General features: G+C 57.9%; 1 protein-coding gene across 7 annotated transcripts in view; it reads right to left on the bottom strand.

Moving 5' to 3' along the window:
• Positions 1-376: 376 nt before the first annotated feature.
• Positions 377-10,260, bottom strand: part of HDAC7 (histone deacetylase 7) — a 34,557-nt gene continuing 24,673 nt past the window's right edge. For all 7 annotated transcript variants that reach the window (XM_053921570.2, XM_045184134.3, XM_024575493.4 and 4 more), the window contains 12 exons: positions 10,010-10,130; positions 9,701-9,750; positions 8,330-8,437; positions 7,276-7,331; positions 7,052-7,139; positions 5,816-5,935; positions 5,479-5,576; positions 3,972-4,090; positions 3,211-3,344; positions 2,818-2,902; positions 1,696-1,831; positions 377-1,544 (listed from right to left, as the gene is read on the bottom strand). In XM_053921570.2, coding sequence (XP_053777545.1) covers positions 1,499-1,544; positions 1,696-1,831; positions 2,818-2,902; positions 3,211-3,344; positions 3,972-4,090; positions 5,479-5,576; positions 5,816-5,935; positions 7,052-7,139; positions 7,276-7,331; positions 8,330-8,437; positions 9,701-9,750; positions 10,010-10,130 — 1,161 coding nt within the window. In that variant the 3' untranslated portion in view covers positions 377-1,498. The remainder of the gene's footprint in view (positions 1,545-1,695; positions 1,832-2,817; positions 2,903-3,210; positions 3,345-3,971; positions 4,091-5,478; positions 5,577-5,815; positions 5,936-7,051; positions 7,140-7,275; positions 7,332-8,329; positions 8,438-9,700; positions 9,751-10,009; positions 10,131-10,260) is intronic.

The following is a 10,260-nucleotide window of genomic DNA, read 5'->3' as shown; positions in this document are numbered from 1 at the left end:
TTTAACTGGTAAACAGAGGCCCCAAGAGGCGACGATGACATACCTGATCTCCCTCCTGGGACTGGAGCCCAGGAAAGTCTGGCTGATGACTCTTTGGGGTGACGTAGTGAGCCAGGTCTGAACGTTGATACATCCCTCCCCACCCCCCGAGGGCCCTCTGTCTATGGACTCAGCCCAAAGCTGCTGCCTCTTTACTACCCCAGGTGGGGCGGGCGGGGGGCAGCTAGGGTGTGTGCAGAACAGATTCTTGCTGCAGGGCCGCTGCCACAAAGGGTGAGGAGCTGGAGGGGGGCTGGTCCCTTCGCCTCCACATTGAATCAGACGCCGCACGCCCACCGCACAGCCCTCATCGCTGGGATGCCCTATCACATGCACCTTTAAAGCAAATAAAACATTTATTGTTCAGATTTTTTTTCCCATTTTTTTTCTTTTTTACAAAAACATGCATACATACACAGGGTGTGGTAGTCATCAGGAAGACACGTAGATGCGCACACGCGGACACACACACACTCACACATACACTCAAATACTTTCCTTCTTGGCCCCAGGCCTGGACCCCAGGAGCCCTGACTTTGCCAGGGCAGCCTCCCCTCCCCCATGTCTTGCATCTACTTTCCCACCCCCTTTCCCCTCAGCCAAGCTAGTCCTATCTGGGGCAGGTGTCAGAGCCGGGGTGGGGGAGACCCCAGGAAGAGAACGTCCCTGGAGGAGGGCAGTGGCCGAGGGATCCCTGGGGGTCACACTGCGCTTCTGAGGGGAGATGAGGGTTTGGCACCATTGGATCAGGAAGCACAGGACTCCAAGAGCACCCATCTGCTCCACCAGGGCACTGAGATGGTCCACGTAGGGTGGCCTCTGGCAGGGGCAGGGACTGGAAGGGAGGCCTACTGATGACTGCCCTCGAGGGCACCTTGTTTCACTGCCCAGTGGTGGCGCAGGGGAGTGGGGGGGGCCGGGGACTGGGGGGAAGGCGCCGCTTCCATATTCATCTCAGTAAACAGGCAAAAGGAGAGGTGACTCCTACCCATCCCCCTCCGCCCCAGTGCAGCCCTCGGAGCCTAGGAAGGGCTACCCTGGCTGAGGCCAAGTTCACATTTCTGTGTGGAGCCTGGGGCTGTGTGCAAAGTCAGGGGTCTGTGGGCCAAGAATAGTGGTCATGGGTGGGCCCAACTGAGCCAGTCCTCCTCCATGCAGTCCTGAGGAATGGGGACCCAGCAGGGGCCCAGACCCCACAGGGGGCAGGCTCTGTTGTTGGGAGAACCCTACTGGGGCCTGGCAGGCTGCCTTGCCTGCCTCCTCAGGGTCCTCTTTGGTCCCTATCTTAGACCCAGGGGCCTTCTTGGGCCCCTTGGGGCCACTAGCAAGGGGCTGTGCTCTGGCCGCAACTACCTGCCCAGAGGATCTCTGAAGACCCCAGAACAGGTGCTGCTGCCAGAGGTGAGAAGAGAACCAGGTCTGAAGGGCAGTGTGGGCCGACAGAACCGTTCCAAAAGCCTTAGAGATTCATCGGTTCTTCCTCCTCCACCAGCTGCTCTGAGGGCCTGGGGAAGGAAAAGCCAGGGGCTACAGAAAGGGCCTCAGCGCAGCTTCAGGAAGACTAAGAAGGCTGCTGTGGCCGTGCCAGAACCTGGGACCCTCAAGCTGGGAGGGCACAAGGGGTGGAGAGGCTACTGCCCAGGGGTCTGGCATTACCTCTCTTCAGCCAGGATGCCCACGGAGAGGGATGCCAGTGCGGTCACTGCCTCTACTTCTGCGTCGGCTCCTGGCACCCTGGGCACCCAGGACTCTGGACAGGAGGCCAGGCGCTGCATGCAGCCCCAGTATTTACCTGGGATGAGAAGCCGAGTCAGAAAGGGTTGGGGAAAACAAGTTCCTCCAGCTGGCCGCAGCACACCTTCTAGACCGACGCTGCAACTGCACATCTCAGGCCACGGGCCTGAGAGTGGATCCTCAGTCTGGGACTGGTTCTCTCACCTGCCTCTACCCTCAACACAATGCCTTCCTCAACTTGGCCCCCACAGTCAATGGCCCTCAACGTAGCCCTGGCAAGGGGGACAGAGCACACTCAGTGTGGCTATGAGGTGGCCTAGAAGGCACCCAAGCTGTTCTCCTAGCCCTTTGGCTGAAAGGTGGCCTCTGAACCATTCCCGTAGGAGCAGGCTTCCTAGGAGCACCAGTAGGGCCCACTTTTCCTTGGATGGTCTGAATCGGAGAGACCTCACAGATCCTGAGCCTGGCCTCCTAGAGCGTAGGGTTCCACTCACGTCAGCTCCAAGCAATGGTCAGTCCAGCACACAGGACAGGAGCAGATGGGAGGAGGGAAGGACACAGCACCAGGAGAGCTGGCCATCATCACGGCTGCTCTGCATGGCCATCAGCAAGCCACTCACCTCCCTGGGCTCCCATGTGGACATGCCCACCCTATCTATTGTTGTGAGAGGTCAAGTCCACGGAACACGCCCAGAGCGTGGCCCAGCATGTAAAGTTCCAGAAGTGTTTCAAGCAAGGCCTGGGTGTAGCCGTTTACCTGGCCCTGGCCTAGGATGTGGCTGGAAATGGGAGGCCAGTCCTGCCTTGAGGAGGCCTCTCTGGTGGTCCCTGCTGGGTCCATCTGGAGGGCTCCAAGGGTGTCCACTCTTGGGGTGGCTGCCCCACCATGCTGGCTAAGGTAATATACAGGAAGCCTACTCCTGGCCAGCCCCAGGGTTCCTGGCCTGGCTGACTATGGAAGCTCTGGGACCCTGGTCACTGGGGACAGCCCCCCAGAGGTCCTACCAAGTCTGGGGTCAGTGGGTGTCCCCTCCTCACACTCACTGTGCACTCGGATCACAGCTTCCAGAGAGCGGATGGCATTGAGGTTGGGTTTCTGTTTCCAGGCTTCTTCTGAGAGGGGGTCCACCTCCAGAAGAAAAGACTACATCAGCCACCAGTCTTGTGGACCCATAGCCCCACTCTCTCACCCCAAGGGCCCTGGCTTTCAGGGCACAGAGAGGCACGTGCCTAGGCTCTGCCTCGGGTAGGAAACGCTGGCTCCATGCTTGAACTGGGGAAGAGGCATCCACTCTGTCCCCTCATTCCAGGCCTGGCCACCCCTACCCTCCTGGTGAGCCCTCAGCGAGGCACCCCACTTGTCTGCTCTTTGGGGCAGTACCTGGGAGGGCCAGGCTCCTTGTCCCACAGAGGCATGGAGGGGGACGAGCAGCTCACCTTGTTGCCCAGAAGAGCAGCCACACAGGCCTCGGAGGCGTCACAGATGGCTGTGAGGTCATGGCCACCCTCCAAGGCCAACACCACTGCGCCTCCCGCCAAGCTCATCAGCTGCTGCGTCATGTACCCAAAACCTAGATAGTTGGGGGCGGGGGCGGAGGAAGGAGGCAGTGGCAGTGGAGGAGAGGTGGACCCTCTCTACCTGTTATGTCCTGCTTCTTCTTCCCTTGTAAATAATGACACAGATGCGAAACTCTCTACCTTCCCCAGTGCTTTCACAGCGAGTCCCATGTCAGACCTATTAGCATGCCTCACTCAGGGCTCAGAGAGGTTAAGGGACTTGCACATGAGTCCGAAGCCAGTACATGGCAGGGCTAGGACTTGAACCGGGGGCATCAACACCAGCTGGATGTGTTTTCACGGAGCCACACTACCTTCTCTTTCTGTACTGCAGGCCCTGTGGCCCCGCAGGCTGAGTAGGCTCCCTTCATTCTGAGAACACTGCTCCTCCCTATCCTCCCTCAGGAGAAGCTGCCAGCCCAGCCTGGGAATGACACAGTTAGGGTGGGGGAGTCCTTCCTGTGTCCCCAGGGTGTGACTCAGTCAAGCCTTCCATGGTGAATGGAGCTGGCCATGAGAAAGGGCCCTGGGCTCGCTAGGCTAGGAGAACCCAGGGAATTGCAGGGACTTCCAGGGACTTCCAGGGCCTGCTGCCATACTCCAGTCCTCACACTCATCCCCCTGGGCTGGGCCCTCCTTACATTTGGCGGAAACATGGTAGCCACCCAGTGGGGCCGGGTGACCCTCGGCAGCATCAAACCCAGCCGACACCAGGACCAGGTCTGGAGAGAACTCTCGGGCGATGGGCATCACGACTTTCCTGTAAGAGTGCAGGAAGGAGGGCTCACCACACCGTGCAGGGCTGCTGGGGACAGGGACCGAGGGCCTGCAGCCAGTGCCAGCCCGCTCCCGCCAACTTTACTGTGGGCACCCTGCCCTCAGGACTCCAAGATATCCAATCTCCCAGAAGTATCAGTGGATCCCTCTGACTTCCTTGACCTTGGCTAGCCACCCAGGTCCCCGGCACAGCCTAGGGACTCAGCTACCCAGTGCTCTTAACTGGCACAAGGCAGGAAGAAGCCAAGGATGGGGAACCAGAGGGAATAAAAGAGGAGTAATGTGTGTGTCTGTGGAGTGCAGTGGGCAGGGCTACAGGAAAGGGACAAGTCACTAAGCCTCAGGGACTGGAAGTGCTCAGTACTTAGCTGCCACCCACTTTGGTCTGAGTTGACCACACCTCACCACTCACCACCCAAGAGCTGACCAGGTGACCACACTCTGAGACCCTGGCCGGCCCAGACCCATCGTCTTCTCCTCAGCCACCGCTGACAGCTGCCTCCCTCCATCCCTGACCCGCCTCTGGGGTCCGGGCTGGTGTCTTTCAAGGCCCTGGGCTGTGGGCACAGAGATGCCAGGAACCCAGTCCAGGGCTCCTACAGAATCAGCTCTCATGGGGAATATCTCCAGAAAATCACTTGGCCACCTACTTCCAAGGATCCCTTTCCCAAATGGAGTAGAGGGGCCCCCAAGTGAAATACAGGGTCCAGCAGAAGTAGCATCTGCTTGAGTGTGGTTGGTAGGGTAATGATATGGGTATAACAGTTTAGTTTTAATTTAAACATTTCACCTAAAGTGCCATACGGTGTGCTTGAGTGTGATATTGTTATGTTACAGAATTACATGCTTGTGATTTTGTAATAAAAAAGGGGTGTAATTTGTGCCGGACCCCTGTAATAACGGCTTCCCAACAGAGCTCAAAGTGGCTCTTCTAGAATGGCTTTTGTTAAGCAACTTCCCCAGTATAGATGTCATCTGCTTTCCCTCTTTCTTCACAATTTAAGTTTCTCATCTTCTGCACAAAGCCCACCTCCTCCAGGCAGCTTTCTTTGACTGAATTGGCTCTCTGCTCGCTCGCTCCACCCTGCCTGTTGCCCAGTACTCAGTTCAACATTGGCTCTTGGTAATGTGTGACTTTATAAAGCACCCTTTGACTTTTTCATTCTGCTTCCTGTCTTCCCATCGGGACTGAAGGTTACTAGAGGCCAGTGTAACAGGGGGTTCCTTCTGTTTGCCTTGGTTCTGGGGTAGGCTGATAATGTCTGGTAATTGAATGAGGACAGGCTGACAAGCCAACGACTGCCTCCAACCTGGTGCTATTGGGAAAAAGGGCAGGAGAAGGTGGTCTTGATGGGCCCCCAGAGCACTTACCTAAAAGCGGTCAGGTACTCAGGATCCCCCATTGGGGGGTCCAGACCTCCGGCCCAGGCCACGTTGACGTTGAAGCCCTCACCGCTGCCAGCTCCCACCTGGAAAAGAGGACACAAGAGAGACATAAGGAGAGCAGCGTCCCAGGAGAATGCCAGGATGTCCGTGCTGCAAGACCAGCTCGGGCACCCTCTTCACTTTTCAGATGAAGAAACTGAGAATCAGACAGGCTAAACAATCCACCCAGGATCACGCAGCCAGTTGTGATACAGGCAAAGTAAGGGCCACGAGGGAGAGTCAACAGGGCTGGAAGGGGTAGGCCCGCCACGTGGTTGGTTACCTCATCCACAGCCCCACTGCCTGGGAAGAAGTTGCCATCGTCATGGCGATGCAGGGAGATGTAGAGCACACTGGGGTCCTGGTAGAAGGTTTGCTGGGTGCCGTTGCCATGGTGAACATCCTATGTGGGAGATGGGCAGTGGATTAGGGAAGGTCTGATCGCAGAGAGATGGAGACTGGAACAGGTTGGAAGGGTTTGAAGTCAGTGACCATTCTGAGGGTCAGGACCCTAAACTGGGGGTGAGGAAATGGGGGCCCCTAGAGCTAAACAGTTGAGGGGCCCCAAGTAATCCACGGGCCGTCTCTGAGCCTCAGTCTCTCCGTGTATGTACGGATGTGTATGTAACCTGCTGAAGGGGGGTGGCTATAACACAAGACCCTGAAGGGGAGGAGGTGTGCCAAGGGCAGGCCTGACAGTGAGAGAGTGTGGGGCGGGGGGGCGAGTCCAGGGTTACACACATCAGAAATCCTCGCTACTGCATCGTATCCAAGGTCACAGAGAAATGCAGGGGATTAGAGACCAAGCTCAGCTACTGAGGGGCAGGTACAGGAGGCCCAGTACTGTCTGTCCTAGGAATAGCCATGGCCTTGCACTTGGTAACTTCACAGGACCATGCATGGGTGCAAGTGTGAAAGCTCCTCCAAAGTCCTCGGCTTCTGCATAGGAATGTCCCATTCACAGAGCCAGTGCAGAGTGGGGCAGCTTAGCAGTTAGATGCGTGCACGCTGCAGCCGGCCACCTGGTTTCAAATCCCAGTCTCAGGACAGATTATGCGCGTGGCTGTGTGCAAGTTACTTAACCTCTCTGTGCTCACTTTCCCTCTCTGAGGACCAGGTGATAGTCAGGATTAAATACACTGCAGGTAAAAACTCTCAGTGCGATTAGTGGCATGCTAATGTTATCTGCCGTTATTGTTGCTGTCAGTCCCTATAGGAGAAAAGGAGAAATTTGATCTGCAGAAGGAAGCCAAAAGAGGCCAAAAGGCAGCACTCAAATGGGTCTCCCCTTGTGGGAGTCTGTTATGGCTGAAGGTCCTCCCATTCACCATTTCCTCTGGGCGTCCTCACCGCCCCTGTGAGGTGGATGTTATCCTCACCCACATCTTACACAGAGGGGGGACTGAGGCTCAGGAGGCCAATGCAGAACTAGGACATGAAATGACATCTTCTGACGCCAGGCTCAGGGCTCTTTTCCCCAGGGCTCTCAGGTCTGAAGGGCCTAGGCACCGGCACCTACCCAGTCCACAATGAGGATACGGCTGGCCTTGCCCTGTTGTTGCAGCTGCCGGCAGGCGATGGCCACTGAGTTGAAGAAGCAGAAGCCCCTGGAAGGAGGGAAGAGAGGTCCTGACGGCCCATTCTCTCCCATGCCTCCATCTGTCCAGCCTCCTCTCTCCACCCACTCCTGGCCTGGTCCAGCCCCAGAAGGCTCACCCCACCCAAGCCTCCTCTGGGCCTTACATGGCTGTGGAATGGTCTGCATGGTGTCCTGGGGGTCGAACCACAGCAAAACCGTTCTGGAAATAGAAAGAAGGCTTATCAACCAAACAGCCAGCCCTCTGACCCCATCTCCGTGAACCTGTCCCCAGCCCCAGGCTCCTCCCCAGAGAAGGAGTCATAGGGAAACAGTTGACTGTGGCCAGGATGGATCTGAAGTGCCCTGGTACTCAGCCCCCAGGCCGGGCATCCTCTGTTCTCCCGCTGGACGTGAACGCAGAAGCCCCTGCCCTAGTGTGTTCTGGCTGTTAGCTCCTTGTAATAACAACAGCTGTTTGCTGAGCTGAACCTACGTGCCTGGCACTGTACTAAGCACTTTATAAACACTGGATTTCATCTTTACAACATCTCTCTGGGGTAAATGTTATCTAATTCTCACAGTATCTCCATAAGATAAACAGTTTTATCTCTAGTTTACAGACATGAGAAATCTGAAGCTTAGGCAGGTTAAGCAACTTGTGCAAAGCTGCCTGGTTGCCTCCTCCTTCATCGGTGGAGCCAGGAGTTTAAACCCAGGGCTGCTCCCTTAACTGTGAAGACCCACCAAGGAAAAATGACACTGAGGACATCGTGACCACCTTGGGCTGAGCATCTAAAGAGTGAGGGGGAGGGGGAGCCTCAGGACAAACCCCTGTAAGGTGCCCAGCCCAGAGCACCAACCCGGTCTGCAAAACTTCAGCACTGCAAAGAACCAATCTGCCGATGCACGGAGTCCAGAGACGCTCTGCACCTTGCCTACAGTCACACACTGGGGCTGTGCTAAACGATCCTGGATGACCATGACCTTGCATCTCTTAGAGATCAAAGGTCCTGGATCAGAGTGGCTGGACTCTCCACCAAGTAATTTGAGCCTGGTTCAAATCTCATTTTGGTTCCCAGAGCTCTCGATTTCCCTTCCAAAACCCTGTGGTGCTCTCCCAGAGAAATGAGATATCCGGGGTTCTGGGCCCAGCCTTCCCTGCTGCCCCATTCTGCTACCTCTCCTGTGGCTTGCCTACCTCCAAGCCAGACCTCCTACCTTCAGCTCGTGGGAAGCCACTTTGAAGGCCAGATCCGTCACGCTGCCGGCGGCCCAACGGGCTGCATTGGAAGAGTGCAGTTCATTCCAGATGGTGTCAGTGTCCACCTGCGGGGGCCAGAGTCAGGGCCCGCATCATCCAAGGCTTCCCCCAGGAGCCAGGGCCCATGGGCGGTGCCCTCCCCATGGCCAGGACCCCAGGGGCAGGGAGCTGGGCAGACAGAGCTGCCTCCCCAGTGCCCCCCCGCCCCAAGGCAAGGCCTCCTGTATCCCCAGTCCCAGCACGACGTCTCCTTCCCAGCTTCAGTCCATATCACCAGCCCGCATCTGGCCAGCACTCTGCCGGCCGCATCTCGCCTGCCTCCCCGGTCAGAGGAGGGGGCATGGCGTTACCTGGGCGGGACTTGGGGTTTGGGCCAGGAGCAGGTTTTAAGCCCCAGCTGGCTCTGCTCAGGCCCTGCGGGACGGTCGGAGCTCGAGGGGCCGTCTGCACCACTGTCTTCCACTCAGGGCCCCTAGCCCAGGCTGGGAGGCCCCCCAAACCCAGTCCCTGGGCCTCAAGGCTAGGGAGGGGCCGGGGGGCATGATGGGGAGATGGGGAGGGCGAGGCGGACCAAGAGAGGCGAGGAAGGCAGAGAGAGTCTCAAGAGGCTGGAGAAAGAGAGAGAAGGAGAGAGACAGAGAGGGAGAGGAGGGAGGAGAAAACAGAAGCAAAAACAGTTGGAAAAATCAGAAAGTGGCAAGAAATGGGAAGTTGTGAATAGGGCGCTGACTGGCTCCCAATAGTCCCCCCAGCTACAGTTCCCGCTTCCCTCCAGAACTAGGCCTCCATCCCCTGCCTCACACACCTGGCTGGGAAACCATTGCAGGGACATTTTTAGGCAAAGAGAGCACTGCTAGGGAGGCAAGAAGCCCCCAGGCAGGGTAAGGGGGGAGGGAGGAAAGCTGGCGAGTGGGAGGGAAGCGCCGAGTCACCAAGGACATTGGAGGCACCTCCACAGTCCCAGCCCAGGCAGCCCTGGCTCTGCCCGGAGGCTCACTCCAGCGGAATGGCCAGTCCCGACTCCTGGGGTCTGGGGTATTATAAGGGAGATGACCTTGGCCCTGTTCTTCAAGCCTCACTGGACATTTAGCAAGCACAGTCTAAGCATGAGGCACAGGGTGTCACACTCAGGAGACACTGGTGGGCTGAGGACACACCTGTCCACAAGGAGCACCTAGCCGGCTGAGGGGTGTTATGGGAAAGCCCCTGGCCCGCCAGGTCTGGCAGAACCACGAGAACAAGCAGGCAGGGGCTGGGCCTAGGGGAATGGAAAGGAGGAGATCTGAGAGCCCGTGCAATGCCCACTCAAGGCCCCCGGGCACACTTACCCCAACCCCACCACAGGGCAGCATCACAAACATCCGCTGTGCCAGGAGCCCTGTGGAGAGAGGCCCAGTGTGTGTGAGCTGAGTCCTCTTGGCCTCTGGCCTGGCCGGGAAGCAGGGAAGCCCTGAAAAGAGGGCCGGAGCAGGTGCACAGGCGAGGCAGGGGTGGGCAGCGGAGGGACTAGGAGTGGCATGGGGATGTCGAGGATGCTAGAAGGACAGGCTTGGCAGAGCTGAGACGAGAGAGATGGGTTGGGAGGGCTAGGTGAGCCAGGGGAGGTACAGGGGCCCCCGACACTATTGGGCCCCTACCTGCCAGCTTCCCGTTGTCCAGTTTGAGGCGGCTGAGGGGGTTGGTGCCATAGAGGAGCACGTGCCGCTCGGAGTGCACCGACTGCAGCTCCTCCAGGGAGGCCTTCCGGCCCCGGAGACACTGAGGAAGGGGCCACAGAGCTCCTGAGGCCCTGCTCGCCCCCTTCCCTGCCATTACCTCCAGCCAGCCAGTCCCTTCATCGCATGCGGGCTCCAGGGCCTCTACCCCTTCCCTTCCATCACTCTCACCT

The sequence above is a fragment of the Desmodus rotundus genome, chromosome 3 (assembly GCF_022682495.2).
Source record: "Desmodus rotundus isolate HL8 chromosome 3, HLdesRot8A.1, whole genome shotgun sequence".
In the NCBI taxonomy this organism is placed as follows: domain Eukaryota; kingdom Metazoa; phylum Chordata; class Mammalia; order Chiroptera; family Phyllostomidae; genus Desmodus; species Desmodus rotundus.
Note: the sequence above shows the minus strand (reverse complement) of the source record. Positions and strands in the feature narration are given on the sequence as shown.